Here is a 27,573-nt window from a genome sequence, read left to right as displayed (position 1 = left end):
AATAAGTTTCTGTACCAAACCCTTAAATGTGGATCTAAGCACATGACTTACTATTTCAGCCCTGGTGAAATGCATGATGGAGGGCAAGGGAGAAATGACACAGGTAAAGTGAGTCATCTCAGAATGCAAGTTCACTGAGGGTAGGAGCTTTGTCATGTTCACTGTTCTATATATAGAGCCAAGAACATTTGTTGAATGAGTGAATGTTAGGTCTGTCTGCCCTTACCATTGTGGTTGTAGCTCAGAGGAATTTTCATTGATGGTACAGAAATCCTCCTTTGGAACCTGGATCTCATGTTCATTGTGACTGGCTGTTTCAGGAATAGTTGGCATAAGGTTTATTGGAGTATTGTCTGGATTTTTGCCCTTTTTGTAGCTGTCACTGCTCCAGGGAAAGGAGGCCAGTTTTGGAGAAAATTTCCTCATGGGTGACTTTGGAGAACTCTCTGATTTCTCCACTTCTTTTCCTTCTGAAAAATATAATTAGTCACCAGTTCAGATAGAAACAGAATCTTCCTCTTGGCTCAGGGCTGAATTTGAGCAGGGTGATCCTGAGGAGTTACCTGGAGAAACAAAGAGTCTTGCTGTGGAGACTGCAGTCCCAGCCTCATTTTCTGCAATGCACTTGAATTCCCCAGAATCTTCAGGAAATGCTTCTGCGATAATTAAGGTGCACACTTCCTCTGGAAAGGGGAGAGAGTCAACTTGACCAGAGTATTTGGATCCCTCAAATTAACAAACAGTGTGGGAGGATGTCAGGGAGAGTAGAGGTACTGGGAATAAATACTGTATTCCTAAGATTTAAAAAAGTCCATCTGATTAGTTTTTTTGTCTTTGAGTGGGCTCATGAAGATAAATCTTAAAAATACAACCTAAAATAATCCCAGCATGGTCCCTAACACCTACTTCTTAGACACATCTGTTTTTTCTACTACACTGTGAGTTTCTTAAAAGCAGGGATTATACTTTATCTCTTGAATTCTAGATTTCTGTAGCTTTAGTGCTTAGCATAAAGGTCCTATAGAAAGATTTTCTGAACTGACCTAAAGATTATTATTGCCATGGTAGTTAGACAGTGATGGCCACTGTGTGATGGGCACCACACATACTTCTTGGACAGTCAACAATTTGGATGTATGATGTCAGGACACCTCCTTACTGCCTCTGTATGTTGCTCATGAGGCACAAATAATATGCCAAATGGAATTAGAGGAGGAATTTGTGCCCTGTGAGGGCAGGGACTCCTCAGTGTGAAGAACAGAACCTGGCCATAGCCTGTGTCTAGTAAATACATGTTGAATGAATGAATAAATGAATAAATACACTGATAAATCCCAGTTATCTTGCTTCTTCTGTTGTATCAGTTCAAGAGTTGGCATAGGGTAGCCTCAAAACTGCTCCTGAAGGCAAAAGTGGCTTAGGAGACAAAGTCTTCTGATGCTAAATTTGGTTTAATTATTTATTATCAAGATGTTGAAAAATTGTGCTTACCAGGAATGGATGATAAACAAGCTTCTGAAAGATAAAACAATAGAGAGAGAATTTAAATGATGACAATTTAGTTGGGAGAAGGGGCCATGTGTGAAATAACTTGAAGCAAATACAACGTTGACTGAAATCTTGAGTCACAGGCTGTAAATTCTCTAGAAACTCGGAAAAGGTACATAATGGAATGAACACTTGGCAAGGTGCTAGAAAAAAAAACTGTATTTTAGCCGTATTCTATCACTAGATTGCTCTGTGACTTTGTGAAAATTACTTTACTTCTCTGGGCCTTAGTTCTTCATTTCTAATAGGAAGTAAGACCAGATATATCTCTTCTCTGAATGTGAACTCTTGCTGAAACACTAATCCTGAGGTGGCCTTTTTCTCCCGAGAAAATCCTTTTCTTTTACTCTTTCTAATTAAAATAAAGTTGAATATTACATTATAAAAATACTGTAGAAAACTACACAAAAGGTTAATAGTTTTCTCTGGGTGGTAAGAATGTAACTTTAAATTTCTTGTACATTTTATATTTTTCTAGATTTATTATAATAAATATGTATTACTTTAGTTTCAGAAAATGCAATAAATGTTATTTTTAAGGGAAATACCATGTTGTGTGATAGAGGCGTTTCTTCCTAAATGTGATGCGCAAATGTTCACTTGTTTTGAATTAATATTTAAGTGAGTATATTTTCTTCACTTGATGCAAGAAATACCTTGGCTTGAACCTTGGCTGCAGCATTTACTAGCTTTGTGACCTTCAGCAAGGTGTTTAGCATTTCTTATTTCAGTTTTCTTGCTTATAAAATGCAGATGATAACGCATACCTCAAAATATTGATGTGAGGATTAAATGAGAAATTGTTTATAAAGTATAAACTCAGTGTTTAGCATGAGGTAGATCATCATACTTGTTACCCTTCCCTAAATTAATTATTTGGTAGGAAACTTACATAATAAAGTATTTAGAAAGTTATACACCAGTTTTCATTTGTTTTGCTCTTTAAAAAATATGTTTATTCTCACATTTTTTTCTTGTTTGTATACCAAGAACTGTTTAGGAAGATAAGGTTAATCTCTGAAAACAAACTAGTCTTTTTACAGCTATTAAAACTATTGTTTAATCAGAACAAAACAGTTGTTTTGTTTTCTTTTCTTTTTTGGTTGTTTATGTTGAGGAATCATTTGGATTTGAAGTAATTGTTTAGCAGTAGCAATCTTTGAGCCTGTAACAAATCAGCTATTAAACATTAAAACATGAATTAGATTTCAAAGTTAATCAGAATGAAAAGTAAATTCAAAAGCTTATCACTGTACTTTTTCTCAGAATTCGGAAGTCATCTGAGTCTGCTATCTGCTCTTTCTCTCTGTACCAGTGAACTTGAACTGTGGCTGTGGCCTGGACTCGGCATTCAAACACGACACACTGACCTCTGGTTGTAGAGATGTCTTGAAGATGCTGAAGAATAAACACAGAATTCACAGAATGGAAGAAACTGTTTCACCATATACAATGATTTGGGGTGCCAACTGCAGTAAGTGTGCATGCTTTTCATCATAATTATTGACAACTGACTGTACCTTAATCAAAATAAAGAGCTTGCTGGGCATCTTTTGTGCTTTATAGTGTGCTTTACAGTCAGGTATAAGTTTTTATCTCAGTTTCATGGAGTTTAATGAGAAAGTTGGCTCTTCACTTCCCCAAGAGCCATTTTTAGATAGAAAACCAGTTACTTGAAAAGTCTTCACTTTGTTGTATTATTTTATTGAGTACCTATGAAGTCACAGATTTAATCTTTATTATTGGTCAAGCAGCATGGGCAGTATTGTAATTTGTTAAGGATTCTGAATCATGACTTAGAGGAATTGGGCCAAAATCACAACTTTGCCACTAGCTGGTTGAAGCTCATCATAGGAACTTGGAAGACTCTTAACCTTTGTAGAACTCATGTTCTTTGTGAAATAGGGCTAGTAAAATGCTCAGCCTACTTGAGGTTTTGAGGCTCATTTCATAGAAATAATCTGAAAACTTTCTTTAAAGAATGAAGAGTTATATTGATATATAAGAAGTGTTTATTAACAATAGCTAGTATAGTCTCATAATGCATATGAACAAGTGGCATTTGTTGTAAATTTACCCCTTAAATTTAAATCCTAATCTCTCTCCTCTCCTATTCTCAGCTCCAGGGTCCTCTAGAATCTAGAATTACATTTCAGATTATAACTTGGCCCTCAGACCAGAGAGAGAGAGGATCAGAGGCCCTTCTGTCAGGTGAGACCTAGTTAAGACATAATGACCACCAACCCAGCCCTTGAGCCTGATGCCCAGGGCTGCATATTACAGGGAAGGAATGCAGCAGGAGACTTGTGGAAATAATAGACGCTTGTGCCTGATGGCATCTGCTGAAAGCGGGCTTCCAGAATTGATAGTAGTGCTCCTTACTCTTAATGACATTGTTTTCTGTGTCTCCCATCCTGTATCTGGTTAAGTCCCTGCCATGCTTCTCATACCTTGGGCCAGCAATGGCAATAGTTCCAGTTCTGTTAGGTTTGGAACAGAGAGCCCAGAGAAGATATCAACCTTAGCTTGGTTTGACCTAACTGATTGAATCCTGCTGTTTCCAGTGAGTGATAGAGGAGGCTTCTCAATCCTGATCTCTGACTGTGACCCAAGCAGGAAGTAGATATGGCTTTGCTTGTTGACTACTTCAGAAGGGCATCTTATGGCCAGTTAAGATAATCTGATGAATCTTGAGGTCAGGCAGAGCATTGTCTGCTTGGAAAGGACAGTCTAAGCATTTCCTTCCAGAGCTGGAGGATTGACACAGAGCAAATATCTAAAGAGCGTAGGATAAACCATGAGTTGCTCTGTGACACTGAACAATAATTTCATGCTTTCTGGGACTCAGTTTTCTCATATATAAAATAATTATAATCTCTGAGGTCCTTTTCTAGTTTTCTTTCCTTCTTCTTTCACCTTTGATAATCCCCACAATTTATCTATAAAATCCAAACTGCGTCATGCAGTGTGGATAGGTTACCTTGGTAAACACAGGGGCTACTACACAAGTGGATCCCGACAGGCTGCTGCAGGGACTCTGCATCTGGTTTAAGAAATAGAAGAGACACTATCATCCATATTGTCAAGGCCCCAAAACCTAGGTGCATGGTGGGCATGGACTAACTGGATCATTTTTAGCTGTTACCGACCACACCCTAAGTTTACTTTCTGAAAAGGCTGATGCTCCTAATTTAAATGTCAGTTTGGATGTCTGCTCCAATGCCACCCTTTTTTCTCTCTCCTCCAGCATTCCATTAGCTGAGATGGTGAAATACAACACTGGGAGATTACATTTGAGAAATGAGTATTTAGAGACTGTGTATTAAAGGTTTAAATAACTTCTAAATTTTACTGACTAGATTTTTTTCCTTTCTCCATACAGTTGTTCTTGTTGTATCTTTTAGATTTTTGAAAAAGCATTTCCCCCTTTTTTAATTAAAAGGGAATTCATTCCTTGGATAGTTGGAATATTCTATTATGGGACTGAGCTCCTAGAAACCAACTGTCCCTTATGGTCTGGCACACAGACAAATGGCCAACCCACAGAACTACCGTGGAGTTATTTCTGAGACCCATAGATTTCTTTCTTGTTCTTTCTGAGGTCATGCAGCTGGAGGCTCTCCCTATGTGTGCTTTTCAAGAAAGTTGCATTGATTCCTTCCTCTCCGGGCCTGTGTCTCCATTACCGTAACCCCTCAGAAAGCTTTTAAAACTGAACCTACCCTCTGGGAGTCAATACACAGTGGTTGAACTAAGGTAGAATAACTTGATCTGATATTGGAGGTTTCATTAACAGGGGAACTGATGGTCAGAGAAACTCTAGTGGTTTTCTTCTTTATCCTGTGGGGGAAACAAAACCAAACACAATCCAGTTAAAGAAAGATTAGAGGTGGCTTTGATAGAAGTGCCTCACTGAAAATACATTTGAATGTTTGACATTTTTTACCTTTAGTCCTTATTTTTCTTTTGATTTGCATAATAATTCAAGTAATTTTTGTTTTTGAGCAAGTATTAGTGGATTATGCCTCCTAGTAGTTTTGCTTTAAATTTCCTTTGTCTTAGTCCCGTAATCAGTGGGCTGTCACTAAACACTTAAACTGTGCAGAAGAAATAACTTATAAAGCAAATAATCACTTTGCACTTCGGGAAGTTGATAATTGGTATATTTTTTTAAAAGTAGAATTCTCCCTATATTCATATGCAACAAATGCACATTCACATTTTGTACTTACTCTGACATTTCTGTTACATATTCCAAGCATAATCCCAGAGAGAAAATGTTTTCTTACTTCTCTGGGTACTTACCTAAAAGAAAGAGAAAAATGAAATTCTATCTAAGTCTGATGGAAATTTAATGAAATTTAGTTCAAGTATATTGTATTCACACTAGGACCAGCAAATTAATTACAAACGGCAGATCAATCCAGAGCATCTGAATTCTTGACTAAGGATGGAACTTCTTTAATGTTTGCAGTGTAAAAATTCCAGATGTTTACCTTTACAGAGTTATGATGCTTGCACCCAAAAGAAGTGCTGAGTTATTTCCCAAAAACATCATTTCAGAGGGCATATGTTAGTGTCTCTGAATTTGCATTTTGATTTCAAGTCTTCAGCATATTTGTTATAAGAAATCCATTGAACCTAATTAAACTTAAAAGCTTTTGCACAGCCCAGGAAGCCGTTGAAGAAACAAAAAGACAACCTACTGAATGGGAGAAAATATTTGCAAATGATATGACCAATAAGGGGTTAATATCCAAAATATATAAACAGCTCATACAACTCAACATCAAAAAAACAACTTGATTAAAAAATGGGCAGAAGATCTGAATAGATACTTTTCCAAAGAGGAAACACAGATGGCCAACAGGCATATGAAAAGATGCTCAACATTGCTAATCATCAGGGAAATGCAAATCAAAACCACAATGAGATATCACCTCACACCTGTCAGAATGGCTATCATCAAAAAGAACACAAACAACAAATGTTGGCGAGGATGTGGAGAAAAGGAAACCTTTATACCCTGTTGGTGGGAATGTGAATTGGTGCAGACACTATGGAAAATAGTATGGAAATTCCTCAAAAAACTAAAAATAGAACTACCATATGACCCAGGAATTCCACTGCTGGATATGTATTTGGAAAAAACAAAAACACTAATTCAAAAAGATACATGCAACCCAGTGTTCACAGCAGCATTATTTATAGTTACCAAGATATGGAAGCAACCAAAGTGTCCGTAATAGATGAATGGATAATGAAGATATGGTGTGTATATATATATATATATATGGAATACTACTCAGCCATAAAAAGGAATGAAATTTTGCCATTTGCAACAACATGGATGGACTTGGAGGATATTATGCTAAGTGAAATAAGTCAGAGAAAGACAAATACTGTATGATATCACTTATATGTGGAATTTAAAAATTACGACAAACTAGTGAATATAACAAAAAAGAAGCAAACTCACAGATATAGAGAACAAACTAGTGGTTACCAGTGAGGAGAGGAAGGGGGGAGAGGCAATATAGGAATAGGGGATTAAGACATACAAACTGTTATGTATAAAATAAACTACAAGTATATATTGTACAATACGGGGAATATACCCAGTGTTTTACAATAACTATAAATGGAGTATAACCTTTAAAAATTGTGAGTCACTATATTGTACACCTATAACTTATATAATATTCTACATCACCTATAACTCAATTAAAAAAAAAGAAACCCATTGAAACACATTGCTGTGCTTACTATAAGGAAGGGATGTCAATGTTCATATTATCTCTTTGATGCTTTAATAGAGAAATATATCTCAATTCTTAGAATCAGGAATAATTGGGCTTCTCCTGTGCTACTGGTTTCGTTTTTCCTCATAGATACCATGGATCTTAATATTGGTTGTATTTCCTTCTGTATTAGCTACTTGAAAGTCTAGTGCTCACTTCATGAAAGCCAATAATTCAACAGAGACTAGAGTCAGGATTTCCTAAATCTGTAACCTGATGCTTTTTTTTTTTTCATTTTATATATGCTGATTTATTTACTCAAACCAACATTTAGATCACATGACCCCACAAAGAACTTTTATTTCCAGATAGAAGAGGTAGCTTGGCAGATGTAGACTAGTTTGAATAACAGAATACTGTAGTTTCCAGAAAGCCATTGGTTTATGGAAATGGAATGAAGTTGTAACTATTCCAAATATCCAGGCTATGTAGTCAATGAAAATAAAGTAGTTCCAACTTAAAAAGTCTTGTATTTGATACTGTCATTAGGACTAGATTTATCTAATCTCCTTCTAATCTCAATGTATAATCCTGTAATAGTCGGTGTCTTTTTTTAATCTTTAAAAACCCCTTTATCATCTCGAAGCTTTATAACTGCTTTTAAAATTTATTTATTTATTTATTTATTTATTGGCCGCGCTGCGCGGCATGTGGGATCTTAGTTCCCTGACCAGGGATTGAACCTGTGCCCCCTGCATTGGAAATGTGGAGTCTTAACCACTGGACCGCCAGGGAAGTCCCCTTATAACCATTTTGGACTTAGTTTGCTTTAGACTAAAATTTTGGTGATATAAAAGATTTACTATTTCATGTTTTATTTCCTGTGATGGATAATGGCTACAGAGTGTACATTTTATTATTATTTAAATTTTACCTATATATTATGTTTACTCCTTTCTAAGCATACAGTATTTTACAATACATTTGTAAGATTAAAATAAATCTGTGGGGACTTCCCTGGTGGTCCAGTGGGTAAGACTCCACGCTCCCAATGCAGGGAGCCCGGGTTCGATCCCTGGTCGGAGAACTAGATCCTGCATGCCACAACGAAGATCCCGTGTGCTGCAACTAAGACTTGGCAACAGCCAAAATAAATAAATAAATAAATATTAAAAAAAAAAATCTGTGAACTGGAACTGCTTTTTTAAATAGGGTTAGTTGGTTGTTTTTTAATTTTCAAAGAACAGATAGAATTTTTCTTTGGTAGTTCAGAAGAAGATAGCTTTAGTTCTGTGAGCTAAAGGGATTGCAAACATGTACAAATTACCTTTATGTCCAAAATTGGGCACAAAAAGAGTTTATAACTATGGACTCTCTAAACAGAGTAGAATCAAACCATGAAGTGTTAGCTGTATTTCTTTGACTTGGATCATTTTTGTAATGAATGAAAACTTCACAAACACCTCAAACTTTTGAATTAGTGAATACTTCTTGATGTCTCCTATGCCAAGACCCCAGGAGCAACACAAGGGAGTTTAGAGTTAGCTGGTACAATGAAAGTATATGAAAAGCTCACTAATGCAAAAGATGCATGATAATAATAATATAAGTACTATCTTAGTAATACCATAAGACATCAGAAACACTAAAGTCATAAGACATTAAATAGTGCCAGTGACATCACAAGACAGCATGTAATCACCCCACAGGCTGTTGGAAATAAGTGCTATGACTTCAAAGGAGACAGAAGCTTGACCAGCATAGGAAAACTTCCTGCCCAGGGTGGACCTTCGGTTTTGAAGAATGTTAAAATTGGAAAAGACAAAGTGTGTATGTGTGTGAGTTGGGGATGGGAGTTAGCTGGTCAATAGTGGTGGGGGATGGGTAGAAAAACGAAGTAACATTCATGGAACACTAACTGGTGTGCCAGTACTGTGCTTTTCTCTTTATCTCATGTGGGGAAAGCATTCCATAACCATTCAATGGCATGGAATGCTCTGGGATCAGATTGCCTGGATTTGCGATTTATTAGGTATATTAGGTTTCCCTCTAAGCCTCAATTTCCCAATCTGTAAAACAGGCACAATAATAGTGTTTATTTCTAGGGTTGTTTTGAGGATTAAATGAGATAGCCTACAAAAGCATTTAACTCATATTTGTGCCACATATCAATCACTCAGTAAATGTTAGCTGCTGTTATTATTGTGATGGTGATTGTTATACGTAGATCCAGGGGAAGTTCCACCTTTCCTCAGAGGTTTCTAATCTAGCTGTCTTTGATTTTTCTTCCTTGTGAACTTAGAACGCTTATAATACACCTTTTTTTGGGGGGCTTCACTGTGTGGCTTGCGGGATCTCAGTTCCCCAACCAGGGATTGAACCTGGGCCATGGCAGTGAAAGCCCGGAATCCTAACCACTTGGCCACCAGGGAACTCCTTATGATACACTTATGTTTTTAATTATTTACTATTGCATACTTTCATCTGGAAGTTCCTTAAGATCAGGGGTCTTTTCGTATGTTTCCCATCCCCAAAGTATCTAGTCCAGATAGTAGGCGTGGAGCTGATTGATTTTATAGATTATTGCATAAGGAGATGCTGTGAATAGTTGTCCTAGGAGGTATGTGTTGGTTTGTGCCATTTCCCTCAACCCCATCCCACAAATAATAACAGTTGATATGGAAAGATTCCTCCTCTTCTAGAAAAGGGAACCCTCCTACACCATTAGTGGGAATGTAAATTGGTACAGCTGCTATGGAGAACAGTATGTAGATTCCTTAAAAAACTAAAAATAGAGCTACCATATGATCCAGCAATCCCACTCCTGGGCATATATCCAGAGAACACCATAATTTGAAAGGATGCATGCACCCCAGTGTTCATTGCAGCATTATTTACAACAGCCAGGACATGGAATCAACCTAAATGTCCATTGACGGAGAAATGGATAAAGAAGATGTGGTATATTCCATATACTATGGAATATTACTCAGCCATAAAAAAGAACGAAATAATGCTATTATTTCGTTCATGCAGCGACATGAATGGACCTATACATTGTCATACTGAGTGAATTAAGTCAGACAAAGACAGATATCATATGATATCACTTATATGTGGAATCTAGAAAAAGGTACAAATGAACCTATTTACAAAACAGAAATTGAGTCACAGATGTTGAAAACAAACTTATGGTTACCAAGGGGGAAAGGTGGGGGAGGGATAAATTGGGAGATTGGGATTGACCTATACATGCTACTGTATATAAAATAGATAACTAATAAGAACCTACTGTGCAGCACAGGGAACTCTATTCAGTACTCTGTAATGACCTATATGGGAATAGAATCTAAAAAAGAGTGGATATATGTATATGTATAACTGATTCACTTTGCTGTACAGCAGAAACTAATACAACACTGTAAATCAACTATACTCCAATGAAAAAAATCAATTAAAAAAAAAGAAAAGAAAGATTCCTCCTCTTCTAACCTTGGAAGTAAGTCCTCACACCACACCAGCCATCTTAGGTGAAGTTAAGCAATCACAGAATTGCAGGGACTTCCCTGGTGGTCCAGTGGCTAAGACTCCGTGCTCCCAATGCAGGGGGCCTGTGTTCGATCCCTGGTCAGGGAACTAGATCCTACATGCCTCAACTAAGAGTTTGCATGCTGCAACTAAAGATCCCACATGCCACAACTAAAGATCCCGCATGCCACAAGGAAGATCCCACACATGGCAATGAAGATCCCGCGTGCTGCAACTAAGACCCGGCGTGGCCAAATAAATAAATAAAAATATTTTAAAAAATTCAAAAAAGAATTGCAGACCAAGAGAAGACATGGGAAATCTTGTCTAACATCTTCAGAGAACCAAACTCTAAGGGTCATAGAGGTTATGTATTTGCTCAAGGTCATGCGGTCTGTTGGTAGAAGAGTCAGGATTAGAATCAAAATCTCCTGTTTTCTAGTGCAATCCACATGGGCCTCTAGCAAATTGACTCTATATTACCAGATAAATGTAAAACTGCAGATATTAGTCTGAGTAGTTAAAACTGTAGTGATTTTTTCTTTTATCAGGATAGAGCATTTTTACGGTTCTGAATTCACTGGGTAATGGAACAGTCTTTTTACTTTGTATATTAGCTCCTTGAGGGCAGAGACATAGTCTGTTTTGTTTACTCTTGTATCCCTAGTGCCTAGAATAGTGCCAGGCACATAGGAGATACTCAATAAATATTGTGAATGAATGAATTTGTTAGCAATATTCGCTGAGACATCAGTTGAGAATGTTTGTGGCTTCTAGAGATTCTAACCTTTAAGTATCAGACCCCGGAAAGAAACCCTATAAACAGCAGGGAAACTCTGGCTGTGGCAGGAAAATAAAAATGAAATTCTTCCCCTTACGGGAAGAGCAGAATTAAGTAAAAGTGTATATGAAACATTTGGAACATCTTGGAAGAAACATACGTTATAAATAAATATTAAGGTCAGTTGGTTCAAGAGGCTAGAATTTCCTTTAAGCTCCTTGGCACATCTTGAAGGAGAAGCTAGAAAACATCAGCAGAATAGTTTCAGTGGTGGATGAGATTCAGGTTTTTGTCCACCTTGAAATTGTCCTATGCCCCCAGGCTAATGAGAAAAAAAAGAGAAAATCCAGTTCTTATGAAGGTAAAGCCCCCTAACATTCCAGATGCTTCCTGTTCTAAGCATGAACAATCAAACTTTATGTGCAAGGCACCAGAGAGCCCATGTTGTCATTTAATCAGTGGGGTGAACAGGCCAGGCAGGATTTCCCATGTTCTGTCCATGATCATCCAGCCAATGAAAGGAGACAGTGATAACTAATAGAACCAGGGAATGTCCTGAATCTTACTTTGGGATATGCCACTGGTTAGCATGAGTTGAATAGTCTATGTCTGAAGATGATACAGAAATGGATAAAAATATGGAGAGGCCAGATAGTATGGGAGAGAGAATACTAATTCATGACTGAGGAAATCTAGATTTTGATTCTAGATCTATCATTAATTAGTTACATGACTTGGGCAAGACCCTTTAGAGTCTCAGTTATATCTAATGAGACGTGAGAAGGTTTCTTTTTAAATATTTAAAATATTTGATCCTGCTTTAAAATCTCTGATTTTCATAATTACGGGAGTAGATGAAATTCCATCAGAGCATAAGGGAAAGGAAGATGAACATTGGCACTAAAGGCAAAACCAGTCAACACTTAGGTCTGTGGCTTAAACTGCCACTCCAGAATGCAGAGGTTTGAAAAATGAGCTGTGCTTTAGGAATTACTTAAACAGTTTAAAGTGTGATTTATTTATGAAAACAAATCTTTCAGAACTCATTTGGGTTAGTGATAAAACCAAACCAAACATGAGAACATCCCTCTTCCTTCCAGAAAAGGAATATTTCTTTAAAAAGCTCACTCTTAAATATTGACTTCTCTTGCTAAAGCCACTGCAGTCATTACATTTGGTTCTCATGTATTTCTCTCTAGAGGATAGAAAAGGAGGTTTTCAGAAAGAAAAAAACCCTTTTGCTTGACTGCTATGAAATAATACCACCCTCTAGAGTATCAAAATGAAAATGTGGATTCAGAATATGTGTAGGCCCTACATGTGACCTGTCCTGAAGTGTTCCTTCTTGACTTTAGGTAGCACTGGGGATGTCCTTGAGAGAAAAAATAGCTAGGGATTTTACTTTGGTGATGAGTTACGCTAGCAGGCTTCATGTCTCACGTAAATGGTAACCTTTGCTGAGTGTAACCCTAGCTCTTTGTAGAGAACACAGAATTAGACTCCACCAAATGAAGAGTCTAAGACCTTGGCAGTCTTACCCTGGAAAGATGACAAGATACATAGAGATCATGAACAATGGTGAGGCCCTTATAACACTGCCTGAATAGGATGTCTGCAGAGTTATACCAGCTTCATGGATGTAATGTAGGTTCAGTGGTCTGAGAAATAGAACATCAGGTCTATTTAAAGGTGAACAACAGAAGACTCAGATAGTAGCTATATTAGGCAAAAATTGGGAAAGAGAGCGAGGTAAGGCAGGTTAGCAACATACAGTATTTCAGATGTTTCAAAATGTCACCTTAGAATACTTAGTGAAAATTCACACAATAAGCTAAATTTGGTGCATTCTTTTTATTTTTAATTTTATTTTTTTACTTTTATAAATTTATTTATTTATTTTTGGCTGCATTGGGTCTTTGTTGCTGTGCGTGGGCTTTCTCTAGTTGCGTGGAGCGGGGGCTACTCTTCGTTGCGGTGCGCGGGCTTCTCATTGTGGTGGCTTCTCTTGTTGTGGAGCACGGGCTCTAGGCACATGGGCTTCAGTAGTTGTGGCACGTGGGCTCAGTAGTTGTGGCTCGTGGGCTCTAGAGCGCAGGCTCAGTAGTTGTGGCGCACTGACTTAGTTGCTCCGCGGCATGTGGGATCTTCCCGGACCAGGGATAGACCCCATGTCCCCTGCATTGGCAGGCGGATTCTTAACCACTGCGCTACGAGGGAAGTCCCTGGTGCATTCTTTTTAAATGTTACTTAAGTTATTTGATTTGATGGATGAGTTTGCTTTTCCAATTTTTTTTTGTTTGCCTATTTTATGACGTAGTATGTATTTTAAATATTTATCTCCTATTTGATAATAAATGCCATAGTAAGTTACCTTTATTCACAGAAAGATAATTAATATGAAGTGTCCACAAAGCAACAGATATTGTGGAAGACATTTATTTTTCATTTTATAGTATTCCTAACAGAACACAAGGAGAGAGGAAAAACAGTTGAGGATGGAGGTACATGAGTTAAGTCAGAAAAGGAGTTGTGAATTGTGTGTATGTTTGATGTTTTCCATCACTCTTATTTATTTATTTATTTATTTTTAACGTCTTTTTTGGCGTATACTTGCTTTACAATGTTGTATTAGTTTCTGCTCTATAATAAGGTGAATCAGCTGTATGTATAGATATATCCCCATATCCCCTCCCTCTTGCATCTCCCTCCCACCCTCCCTGTCCCACCCCTCGAGGTGGTCACAAAGCACAGAGCTGATCTCCCTGTGCTATGCACCTGCTTCCCACTAGCTATCTATTTTACATTTGGTAGTGTATATATGTCAGTGCTACTCTTTCACTTCGTCCCAGCTTCCCCTCCCCCCACCCTGTGTCCTCAAGTCCATTCTCTACATCGGTGTCTTTATTCCTGTCCTGCCCCTAGGTTCATCAGAACCATTTTTTTTTTTTAGATTCCATATATATGTGTTAGCATACGGTACTTGTTTTTCTCTTCTGACTTACTTTACTCTGTATGACAAACTCTAGGTCCATCCACTTCACTACAAATAACTCAGTTTCATTTCTTTTTATGGCTGAGTAATATTCCATTGTATATACGTGCCACATCTTCTTTATCCATCATCTGTCGATGGACACTTAGGTTGCTTCCATGTCCTGGCTATTGTAAATAGGGCTTCAATAAACATTGTTGTACATGTCTCTTTTTGAATTTTGGTTTTCTCAGGGTATATGCCCAGTAGCGGAATTGCTGGGTCATATGGTAGTTCGATTTTTAGTTTTTAAAGGAACCTCCATACTGTTCTCCATAGTGGCTGTATCAATTTACATTCCCACCAACAGTGCAAGAGGGTTCCCTTTCCTCCACACTCTCTCCAGCATTTATTGTTTGTAGATTTTTTGATGATGGCCATGCTGACCGGTGTGAGGTGATACCTCGTTGTGGTTTTGATTTGCATTTCTCTAATGATTAGTGATGTTGAGCATCCTTTCATGTGTTTGTTGGCCATCTGTATATCTTCTTTGTAGAAATGTCTATTTAGGTCTTCTGCTCATTTTTGGATTGAGTCGTTTGTTTTTTTTTGATATTGAGCTGTATGAGCTGCTTGTATATTTTGGAGATTAATCCTTTGTCCGTTGCTTCCTTTGCAAATATTTTCTCCCATTCTGAGGGTAGACTGAATAATTTGCTGATGGTTTTGAAAAGTTCTTAAGGACGTTTTGGTACACAGGAAATTCTAAAAATGCACCTTATCATTTCTTCCCCGGTTTATCTAGACCATTTCCCAGCAACAGTAGGTCTTTATTTTTCCAGATCTCTTGATCATTTACCATACTGCCTTCACGTTTGATCACGTTTCTCTGTCTTTTGTTCTCTCTCTATTGCTTTTTATTTATTTATATTTATTTATTTACTTATTTATTTTGGCCATGCCATGTGGCTTGCAGGATATTAGTTCCCCAATCAGGGATTGAACCTGGGCCATGGCAGTGAAAGCGCCGAGTCCTAACCACTGGACTGCCAGGGAATTCTCTCTCTTGCTTTTTAGAAAAAGAAACCACTTCTTTTTATTTTCAACACAGTTAAAGTAATGTCAAGGGTGGGTTGCTATTTTCTAGATGACTAGAAATTTTACTTAATTACATTCAATGTTTTGCCTCTTCCTAATGTTTAGTCAAATTTCTTGATTTAATACAGTGCCAAGGAGATTATCAATTATGTCTTTCCATGTTAAATACTCACTGTCCTGGTTCTCATGGTTTCTCCAGTAGCTAAACGGTGTTTTGATATAAAGCTGTTTTAAAGGATAACTATTACACTCTAACTAGCATACAGATTTCTATTTGGATATCTCTGTGGCTGAACCTGTACCATACTTGTTTTCCTATTGTCAAGGTCCACATTGTTCATGGCCTTTCTCAGACTGCTTCTCCATCAAAGGATATGATGCCTGATCATGAGTTAGGAATGTCACTACTTCCTCCCCCTGATGCTAAGATCCTAGTTGGCTTGGAAACAACTGGGACACATCTTGAAACTCTTGCTCACTGAGGGGCTCTTTGGGGCATATGATCTTTCTACCGTTACTTGATGTTTTAGGTCAGGAATTCAAGAAGCATTAGCTGGGCAGTTCATTTCCGATCCATGTGTTTTCAACTGGGGCAGCTGGGCCTAGAGAGTGCAATTATCCAAGATGGTTTCTTCACTCACAAGTGCGGCACGTTGGTGCTACTTGGCCTCTCTCTCTTTCCATGTGATGTCTCTTCCTCCAGGGCCTTTCCATATGGCTTGGGCTTTTCACAGCATGGTGACCTCAGGGTAATTGGATTTCTTACATGCAGGCTTAGGGCTCTAAGAGCAAGTGTTCTAAGAATCTCTCTCTCTTTTAAAGAAAAACTTTCCCCACTTTGTTTTGTTGTTATTTCTTGGACCCTCATTTATGGCAGTACAGAAACTAGTTTTAAAAGACTCAGTTTGTAGAGTCCTTCTATACAATAAATTCAGACCTTAGGCCTCAAATACTAAGATAAACAGATGTTTGGTTTGAATTATATGGCAAACCACTTCGTACTTTGTTTTGTTAGAGAACTTTCAAGTTTAGTGAAAGATTGGACTTAAGATTTTTTTTTTCTTATTTGAGGATAAAATACTGAAACCGAACCAGCTCTGGGGCAAAGGAGCAGTGGTGGCAGAGACCTAGACTCCAGGAGAATAATCTGCAACACTTCTGGTCTCATTTTCTAGCACCCCCAGTGACTGCTGGTCAGCGATGTTAGGAGAAAAATTGCCTAGAGTTAAGAGTCTTACTGTCTTGGAAACAGTCAGCAACTTTCAATCCAACTTTTGGCAAGTTGACAAAGTTTGTATTTTGCAAACTCTCTTCAGCCCCGCAACCCTTTCTTGCACACACTTTATAGTGTTTTCTTCCTTTAGACGTAGCCCTCCAAAGTTATCACACCCTCAAGGCCACATCATTACTGACTTGTTTTATACCAATCCTCTGATAGACTGTTTCAGACAAAGACACAGATTTCTCCATGAAGACATTCCAGTCCTGCCTTTGTCTTTAAACAGGAAGAGCCATTATTTTAACACAAATGACACCCGCTCCAGTGGTGACACTCTGAAGCAGACAAGCCAGTTGTCAAGTCATCTTAGAGGTGGGGGAGATTAGATTCCTTCTAATGTCTTTCACATCCTGCTAAATTCAGAAGAGACTGATATTTAACCCTAGAATTTTTATTTCCTTTGATATTTAGCCTAAAATAGAAAGAGGATGTTTGTCCTTTCTGATGCTACTGGCTTAAGTACATAAGTTTTTATGTTATAAGGTCATGCTCAATTTTTAAAAGAGGCTGTTCCATTTCTGTTTGTCCTCCTCACACACATACAGAGTTATTGCGAAGAGGAATGCTATGTGCACAAGGACAGCTAAGACCACATACTGTCATTAGCTGGGAGTCAGGTTACCCAGCACATGGACAGTGGCATGTGCTAGAGCTATGTGTAACTAGAAGAGTCCTAGAGAGGGGAATCTGTAGCATTAAGCAGGCTTCGCAAATTAAAAAAAAAAAAAAGAAAGATCACGTACAACAATCCTCTCTGAGCTTGATTTTAAAAACTTAAATGAGGTTAATCACCAGCACTGTACTAACCACTTTGTATGCATTATCTCATTCACTCCCATAAAACCCCCAAGATACAGAGATATTATTGTTCTCATTTTACAAATAAGGAAACATAAGCTTAGAGAGGTTATACAAATTGCCCAAACACACATAGCTGGTAAGTGGTGAAGCCAGGAATAATATCTGCACAGTCCATATCTAGAGCAGAGGGCTTTTAACCTCTACTATAAGAAATATACTTCTTGACCTGTGTACTCCTTAGGAAATAGGAGGAAAGGGGATCTAAATTCCAATGAAAAGCCTAGCCTTTGTCAAAATTCAGTTAGTTACTCTTGTATGGATCTATTTCTTGATTCTGTCTTCTGTTCTGTGTTTCTATCCCTCTTCTAATACCCCACTGTCTTGCTTACTGTAGCTCTAAAGCTTTGGGTTTAGGAGGGACCTTATAAGGATATGAACAGAGATGTCCATTAATAATCTTCTCATATACAGGACACTGGGTCAGAAACTTAATTCTGACAGTGGTCTCTGTTTATTGCTTAGATGTGTAAGAAATTAGATGTGGTGTTGAGCTAAATCAAACTGGACAGTGTGTAAAAAGCTGTTTGCAAAGTGTGAGAGAGATGTGTGGTGACTATATTGATCCCATTTTGGGGATATGAAATAGCTTTGGGTTAAAGCTCCAAAGACCCATATCAGAGAGCTTGGGAGAGGCAGAACTGAAAATGTGTTCAGTAAATAAAAATATTGAGTCCCAAAGGGCAAATTCTTACTAGGTCCAGCCCCCCTCACTACAGAATATGGTGTAATGATACCCCACTTCAGTTCTCTCAAGAAAGTTCCCAAAAATATTTGCAAACAGTGCGACTGACAGGGCTTAATTTCCAAAATATACTAACAGCTCATACAACTCGACAACAAAAAAACAAGCAACCCAATCGAAAAATGGGCAGAAGACTTAAAGAGACATTTCTCCGAAGAAGAAATACAGATGGCCAATAGGCACATGAAAAGATACTCAACATTGCTAATTATTAGAGAAATGCAAATCAAAACTACAATGAGGTACCACCTCATGCAGGTCAGAATGGCCATCATTAAAAAGTACAAATAATAAATGCTGGAGAGGGTGTGGAGAAGAGGGAACCCTCCTACACTGTTGGAATGTAAATTGGTGCAGCCACTGTGGAAAACAGTATGGAGGTTCCTCAGAAAACTGAAAATAGAATTACCATATGCTCCAGCAATCCCACTCCTGGGCATATATCCAGACAAAACTATAATTTTTATTTTTATTTATTTTATTTTTGGCTGCATTGGGTCTTTGTTGCTGTGCGCAGGCTTTTCTCTGGTTGCGGCGAGCGGGGGCTACTCTTTGTTGTGGTGTGCGGGCTTCTCATTGCAGTGGCTTCTCTTGTTGCAGAGCACAGGCTCTAGGCACACGGGCTTCAGTAGTTGTGGCTTGAGGGCTCTAGAGTGCAGGCTCAGTAGTTGTGGTGCACAGGCTTAGTTGCTCCACAGCATGTGAGATCTTCCCAGACCAGGGATTGAACCCATGTCCCTTGCGCTGGCAGGCGGATTCTTAACCACTGCGCCACCAGGGAAGCCCAAAAGTATAATTAAAAAAGATACATGCACCCCTGTCCTCATAGCAGCACTATTCATAATAGCCAAGACATGGAAACAACCTAAATGTCCATCGACAGATGCAATGGATAAAGAAGATGAGGTACATATATACAGTGGAATACTACTCAGCCATAAAAAGGAACAAAATAATGCCATTTGCAGCAACATGGATGCAAGTAAAGATGATCACACTAAGTGAAGTAAGTCAGAAAGAGAAAGACAAATACCATATTATATCACTTATGTGTGGAATTTAAAATATGACACAAATGAACCTATCTATGAAACAGAAACAGAATCAGGGACATAGAGAATAGACTGGTGGTTGCTAAGGGGGAGAGAGGTGGGAGAGGGTTGGATTTGGAGTTTGGGATTAGCTGATGCAAACTGGTATATATAGAATGGATAAACAAGGTCCTACTGTATAGCATAGGGATCTATATTCAATATCCTGCGATTCACCATTATGGAAAAGAATATGAAAAAGAAGGTATATATATGTATATCTGAGTCCTTTGCTGTACTGCAGTAATTAATACAACATTGTAATCAACTATACTTCAATAAAAAATAAATTAAAAAAAAATAAGGTTACCAAAGAATACACAAGGGGTGGGGGCAAGGGTAATTAGGACAGCTTATCAGGACATCTTTCTTCCCTAACTTCCTTCTTTTAGCACAGTTTAATTAGCTCATTGTCACCTTGGCAATGTTGAACTGTGTGAAAGACCAAGAAACTGAATACAGAGTAGGAGAGAGAAGTGTGACAGTGACAAGCTCATGGAGGCAAGGGCAGTTGGAAGTGCCAGGAGATGGAAGTGTCACGATAGTAGACACATGTGTAGAGCAGGAGCTTTTCGAGGAGGTAATAGAGAAGCTGGGGTTTAGAGAGGACTGAGAGAGGAAGTCAGGCTTTGCAGCGTCAGACTTAATCTCAGGGTTGTCCCTGGTCCCTACAGTAGCTTCTGGGACAGTACAAAAGTGATGTCCCTTGGAATCATAGAATCATGGACTCTTAGAGCCCCATATGACCTTGGAGTCCATCAAGTAAATCTAGCCCCTCAGTTTTAGTTTAAAGGGGACTTACAGTGACTGTCTAGTTGATCCCAAAACAATTTTGATATTCATGTCAGGCTTTAACATCCCTTTCTTTTGCAGTTTCCTCTCCTGTGAAAAATCCTGTTCATAAAAGACCCTGTGTGTGTATGTCCTTGGGTGTTTGTGTGCATATGTTGTCTATGTTGGATCTGGTTTGTCAGACAGCAGAGTGAAGGATGGTGATTCTAGTTACTTTTTTAGCTGCAGATCTGAAACCAAATTAGTTAATCCATAGATATTTAGTGAGTATCTGCTCAGTGTAGTCCTTTGTTTCTGAGGGCTGGACAGCATATCTTAGGCACATAATTTGGATAACCCTTTGCTTTCTGGGTGCTTACATATTCTACAGGGAAATAAATAATGATGATAACAGTCCCTCAGGCACCACAGAAAAGCACTCAAGGGCTTCCCTGGTGGCGCAGTGGTTAAAAATCTGTCTGCTAACGCAGGGGACACGGGTTCGAGCCCTGGTCCGGGAAGATCCCACATGCTGCAGAGCAAGTAAGCCTGTGTGCCGCAACTACTGAGCCTGCGCTCTAGAGCCCTCGAGCCACAACTGCTGAGCCCACGTGCCACAACTACTGAAGCCCCTGCTCCTAGAGCCTGTGCTCCGCAACAAGAAAAGCCACCACAATGAGAAGGCTGCGCACCGCAAGGAAGAGTAACCCCCACTCGCCACAACTAGAAAAAGCCCGCGCACAGCAATGAAGACCCAACACAGCCAAAAATAAATAAATAAAATTTTAAAAAAAGCTAATAAAAAAAAAGAAAAGCATTTAATAGTTTTACAGTGGTTCTCAAAATTTAATGTGCATATGCAGCACCTGAAAATCTCGTTAAAATGCAGATTCTAATTGAGTAGGTCTGGCTGGGGGCCTGAGATCATGCTTTTCTCACAAGCTCCCAGATAAAGCTGATGCTGTTGGTCCACAGACCACACTTTGACAAATAGCATGGCAAAGTGTCTTAACATTGGTTAAAACGTGAGGCATGCATAGGAAATACAAGTAAGTCATTTTAACAGGAGACAGGAAGTTGGAAAGATTGGTTAGGATCAAATCCCCAAGAGCTTTGAATGCCAGGGTAAGGTTTTAGATGATAGGGTTAAGGAATCATTGCAGGTCTGTACTGGGTATAGAGTGACCTGATAGGACTTAAGGGAGATTTATTTGTCATCATGTATAGAACATATGGGGTAGAAGTTTCGTGTTAGGTATCAAGTAGCAGAGACTCAGCTCCTGGCCCGTAATGCCAGATGAGGAAAATTGCAGAAAAGAGAGAGGAGAAGATTGGCAATAAGGAAGCTACCTGCTTAAAGACTGACCCTGGGTTGGGGGCTGGAAGTTGTTTGGATCATAAATCTCTTTTCTCTGCCCAGATTCCAAGAGATCCCTGCCAATCCCTTGGAATTCTGGCCAGTTCTACCAAGCTGTAGGAATTACCAAATTTTAGAGAAGTAGAGTACCGTAAAATACAGTCAGCACTAAAACTAACCTGAGTATAATTTAATTCTTTTGATTCATAATGTATTTTTAGGAACTTGGGATGTTCTATGCAACTGAATCTTTCAGAAAATTGAAACAAACCTGTGAGTGCCAAAAGATTTAAAAAAGTAAAAGTTGTAGATGCTTAGGGCAAAAATTCTAAAAATGCAGAGTACGGAAGGTATAAAGTGAAAAATAAAAGTTGACCCTTTCCTCCTAAAGCAACTAGAGAAAGAAGAACAAACAAGACCCAAAGTTATTAGAAGGAAAGAACTCATAAAGATCAGAGGGACTTCCCTGGCAGCACAGTGGTTAAGAATCCGCCTGCCAATGCAGGGGACACGGGTTCAAGCCCTGGTCCGGGAAGATCCCACATGCTGCGGAGCAACTAAGCCCACGTGCCACAACTACTGAGCCTGCGCTCTGGAGCCTGCGAGCCACAACTACTGAAGCCCACGCACCGCAATGAAGAGTAGCCCCTGCTCACTGCAACTAGAGAAAGCCCTCACGCAGCAATGAAGACCCAACACAGCAAAAAAAAAAAAAAAAAAAAAAAAAATCAGAGCAGAAATGAAATAGAGACTAAAAAAACGATAGAAAAGATCAATGAAACTAAAAACTGGTTCTTTAAAATATAAACAAAACTGATAAACCTTTAGTGAAACTCATTAGGAAAAAAAGGGAGAGGGCCCAAATCAATAAAATCAGAAATGAAAAAGAAGTTACAACTGACAGCACAGAAATACAAAGGAACCTAAAAGACTGCTATGAGCAACTATATGCCAATAAAATGGACAATCTAGAAGAAATGGACAAATTCTTAGAAAGGTGCAATCTCCCAAGACTGAATGAACCACGAAGAAATAGAAAATATATGAACAAGCCAATTACCAGTACTGGAATTGAATCAGTAATTTAAAAATTCCCAACAAATGTAAGTCCAGGATCAGATGGCTTTACAGGTGAATTCTACCAAACATTTAGAGAAGAGTTAACACCTATCCTTCTGAAACTGTTCCAAAAAATTGCAGAGGAAGAATCACTTCCAAACTCATTCTGTGAGGCTGCCATCACCCCGATAACAAAACCAGGCAAAGATATCAGAAAAACAGAAAATTACAGGCCAATATCACTGATGAACATAGATGCAAAAATCCTCAACAAAATACTAGCAAATCAATTCCAACAATGTATTAAAAGGATTGTACACGATAATCAAGTGGGATTTATCCCAGGGATGTGAGAATTTCTCAATATCTGCAAATCAATCAATGGGATACACCACATTAACAAATTGAAGAATAAAAACCATATGATCATCCCAGTAGATGCAGAAAAAGCTTTTGAGAACATTCAACATCTATTTATGATAGAAACTCTCCAGAAACTGGGCATAGAGAGCCTACCTCAACATAATAAAGACCATATATGACAAACCCAGAGCTAACATCATACTCAGTGGTAAAAAGCTGAAAGAATTTCCTCTAAGATCAGGAACAAGACAAGGATTCCCACTCTTGACACTTTTATTCAACATAGTTTTGGAAGTCCTAGCCACAGCAATCAGAGAAGAAAAGGAAATAAAAGGAATCCAAATTGGAAAGGAAGAAGTAAAACTGTCACTGTTTGCAGATGACATGATACTATACATAGAAAATCCTAAAGGCACCACCAGAAAACTACTCATCAATGAATTTGGTGAAGTTGCTGAATACAAAATTGATATACAGAAATCTGTTGCATTTCTGTACTCTAACAATGAGATATCAGAAAGAGAAATTAAGGAAACAATACCGTTTACCATTGCATCAAAAAGGGTAAAATATCTAGGAATAAACCTACCTAAGGAGGCAGAAGACCTGCACTCTGAAAACTATAAGACACTGATGAAAGGAATTGATGACCATACAAACAGATGCAAAGATATACCGTGTTTGTGGATTGGAAGAATCAATATTGTTAAAATGACCATACTACCCAAGGCAGTCTATAGATTCAGTGCAATCCCTATCAAATTGCCAATGGCATTTTTCACAGAACTGGAGCAAAAAAATTTTTTAAATTTGTGTAGAAGCACAAAAGACTCCGAAGAGCTGAAACAATCTTGAGAAAGAATGGAGCTGGAGGAATCATGCTCCCTGACTTCAGACTATACTAAAAAGCTACAGTAATCAAAACTGTATGGCACTGGCACAAAAACAGACACATAGATCAATGGAACAGGATAGCCCAGAAAAATTCCACACACATATGGTCAATTAGTGTACGACAAAGAAGGCAAGAATATACAGGGAAGAAAAGACAGTCTCTTCAATAATTGGTGCTGGGAAAACTGGATAGCTACATGTAAAAGAATGAAGTTAGAACATTCTCTAACACCATATACAAAAGTAAACTCAAAATGGATCAAAGACCTAAATGTAAGACTGGACACTATAAAACGTCTAGAGGAAAACATAGGCAGGATGCTCTTTGACATATATCTCAGCAATATTTTTTTTGGATCCGTCTCCTAGAGTAATGGAAACAAAACCAAAAATAAACAAATGGGACCTAATCAAACTTATAAGCCTTGGCACAGCAAAGGAAAGAAACCATAACAAAATGAAAAGACAACCTACAGAATGGGAGAAAATATTTGCAAATGATGTGACTGACAAGGGATTAATAATCCAAAATATACCAACAGCTCATACAGCTCAATATAAAAAACAAACAACCCAATCAAAAAATGGGCAGAAGATCTAAATAGACATTTCTCCAAAGAAGATACACAGATGGCCAAAGGCACATGAAAAGATGCTCAACATTGCTAATTATTAGAGAAATGCAAATCAAAACCACAATAAGGTATCACCTCACACCAGTCAGAATGGCCATCATCAAAAAGCCTACAGATAATAAATTCTGGAGAGGGTGTGGAGAAAAGGGAACCCTCCTACACTGTTGGTGGGAATGTAAATTGGTGCAGCCATTATGGAGAACGTATGGAGGTTTCTTAAACTACAAATAGAACTATCGTATGATCCAGTAATGCCACTCCTGGGCATACATCTGGAAAAGATGAAAACTCTAATTTGAAAAGATACATGCACTCCAGTGTTCATAGCAGCACTACTTACAATAGCCAAGACATGGAAGCAACCTAAATGTCTATCAACAGAGGAATGGATAAAGAAGATTTTATATATATATATATATACATACACACACACACACCATGAAATATTACTCAGCTATAAAAGAATGAAATAATGCCGTTTTCGGCAACATGGATGGATCTACAGATTATCATACTAAGTGAAGTAAGTCAGATAGAGAAAGAGAAATATCAGGTGATACCACTTATATGTGGAATCTAAAATAATGATCCAAATGAATTTATTTACAAAACAGAAATAGACTCACAGACATAGGAAACAAACTTATGGTTATCAAGGGGGAAAGTGGGGGTTGGGATAAATTTGGAATTTGGGATTAACAGATACACACTATTGTATATAAAATAGATAAACAACAAGGACCTACTATATAGCACAGGGAACTATATTCAGTATCTTATACTGACCTATAATGGAAAAGAATCTGAAAAAGAAACTGAATCACCTTGCTGTAAACCTGAAACATTGTAAATCAACTGTACTTCAATAAAAAATAAAAATTAAAAAAGCTGACCGTTTCTAGTCTCTAATTTCTATTTTTAACAATTTTTACTATTCTTTCTGATATTTAATCATACATATATATAGCTATGTATATAATTTAATTCTCTTTTTTCATAAATGTAATCATACTATTTATATTATTCTACACCTTGCCTTTCCACTTAATATATCTGGGTCATCATTTGATAATAGCACATAAAAATCTAATTTTTTCTTCTAAATTCCTACATAGAATTTTTATATGGTTTATAATAGTTAATCAGTTCCCTATTGAAAAATATCTGGGTTGTTAAAAACAGTACTTAAGTGAGCATCTTTATAAATAACACCTTTGCATGCTTTTTTAAGTATATCTATAGCAGTGGAATTACAGCGGAAAAAAGCATATGCATTTTGAAGTTTAATAGTTATGGCCACATTGCCCTTTTCCAAAATGGTACATTCTCAATAATTATTTGAGAATCACTTCCTTGTAATCCTCATAATTGGGCATCTCATTGTTTTGTAGACTTGCATTTCTTTAATCTGGAATGAGGTTGTACATCTTTTGTGTGTTTATTGGTCACTTTTGCTTTCTGCTCTTGTAAAATGCCTGTTGAGAAATATGATCTTCCAAACTGCACATAGAACATTAACGATGTATTTTTACAGCTATACTTTTACAGTTAGACTTCATTCAAAGAAAATATTTAACAGTCTTTTAGAATCTTGAGATTCTTTTTCTTTCTTTCTTTTTTTTTTTTTACACAATATATTGTCACACCAAATATTTAATATCAAGGTGATGACATTTGGTCTTTCTATTTGATTTAATGAACAGTAGTATCTTACCCAGACTTCAGTCTAATTTGAGCCTCATACAAGTTTGGAAAATTCCTGGTGTGGAAAGCTCCAGAAAAAAAAAGGGGCGGGGGTATGTGTGATAGTTGACTTCACTCCCTGCTCTGTCAAAACAGTAGATGCCTTCCTCCCACTTTGGTGAGAAATAACCTTGGGAATAAATTTATATATACCCATGGGTACAATTCTGTGAGTTTAGGGCTCATGCCTTTTTTGTGCAGTGTATACTGTTTCTGCCACCCTGTAGCTTCTTAGGAAATGTCCAAGAAAAACAACAATAATGCTGGTATTTGGTTTGTCATTTGTCGCTCAGGGCATCAGTGGGGCATAGAGCAGAATTCTTGCTGAGGAATATGATCCTCCCTTGATTCTAATTTTATCTTTGTGGCGCAGCTTTTAAATATGAGGACAGCTGGTGTTGGATAAATCTGTCCTCACAAACTGTATGAGATTGAAATAAAGTTAAATATTTGGGGTTAAATCCAAATGCAAAAATGTGGAAAGTATTGATTAATCTTTTGATGCTTCCCTTTCTGCATCTTGGTGAACAGGCACTTATTATTCGTTGTGAACTCCTAGCAACAGTCCAATTTGAAGCTTAAGATAAGGAGAATAATGTGTGCTCTAGTTTAAGTTCTAACATTTCATAAAAGGTAAAGCACAATTCTTTCTTTTCACCCCATCTTCCACCATGCTGATGAAAACAATAGGCTATACATACCTGTTTTTGTTAGGAACCTCTCTTTCTTTGTCTTTCTCTTTTGAGTAAAAAGTTGCTACCAATGAAATAGTGAAGCCCACATTTCCACTTGGGTTAGGATAATAATCCTCTGTGGCCTCTAAAAATTTGCAAATGATGGGACCCCAAACTCCTAGTAGATTCTCCCCCAGGTGACTAAATGTCTTGCTAATTGCTAAGGGATAAATAAGGGTGGTGAGCTCAGAGAACAGTCTGGTTGCTAGCTTTTCTTCAGCTGACTGGATTACTAAGGTAGAAAAGCACTAAAAATAAATCAGGGCACAAATTCTCCTGCCAGGGGTTGAGTATTGAGATAACTTGTCTTCTCGGCTGGTGTTGACATCATCTATTCTAATGCACACTGCAAATAGGAGCCAGAATGAGAAACATAT

General features: G+C 37.9%; 1 protein-coding gene across 1 annotated transcript; it reads right to left on the bottom strand.

Annotated features, from left to right (window-relative positions):
- Nucleotides 1–67: 67 nt before the first annotated feature.
- LOC118891801 (palladin-like) lies at nt 68–27,312 on the bottom strand. Its single transcript, XM_036845525.1, has 8 exons — nt 27,164–27,312; nt 5,781–5,853; nt 5,271–5,388; nt 4,529–4,591; nt 2,805–2,946; nt 1,492–1,515; nt 564–683; nt 68–470 (listed from the first exon to the last, which is right to left on the bottom strand). The coding sequence occupies exons 2-8, from the start codon at nt 5,786–5,788 to the stop codon at nt 223–225; spliced, it is 723 nt and encodes a 240-aa protein (XP_036701420.1). The 5' UTR covers nt 5,789–5,853; nt 27,164–27,312; the 3' UTR covers nt 68–222.
- Nucleotides 27,313–27,573: the final 261 nt, after the last annotated feature.

The sequence above is a fragment of the Balaenoptera musculus genome, chromosome 3 (assembly GCF_009873245.2).
Source record: "Balaenoptera musculus isolate JJ_BM4_2016_0621 chromosome 3, mBalMus1.pri.v3, whole genome shotgun sequence".
Lineage (NCBI taxonomy): Eukaryota > Metazoa > Chordata > Mammalia > Artiodactyla > Balaenopteridae > Balaenoptera > Balaenoptera musculus.
This window is presented reverse-complemented; position numbering and strand designations above follow the sequence as displayed.

Bases quoted from the DNA above. Each gene is read 5' to 3' on its own strand.
- LOC118891801 (XM_036845525.1), bottom strand. The intron at 684-1,491 runs GTAAGCACAATT...TCCCCTTTCCAG, and splicing joins TTGTTTATCATCCATTCCTG to AGGAAGTGTGCACCTTAATT. The intron at 471-563 runs GTAACTCCTCAG...TATATTTTTCAG, and splicing joins AAGACTCTTTGTTTCTCCAG to AAGGAAAAGAAGTGGAGAAA.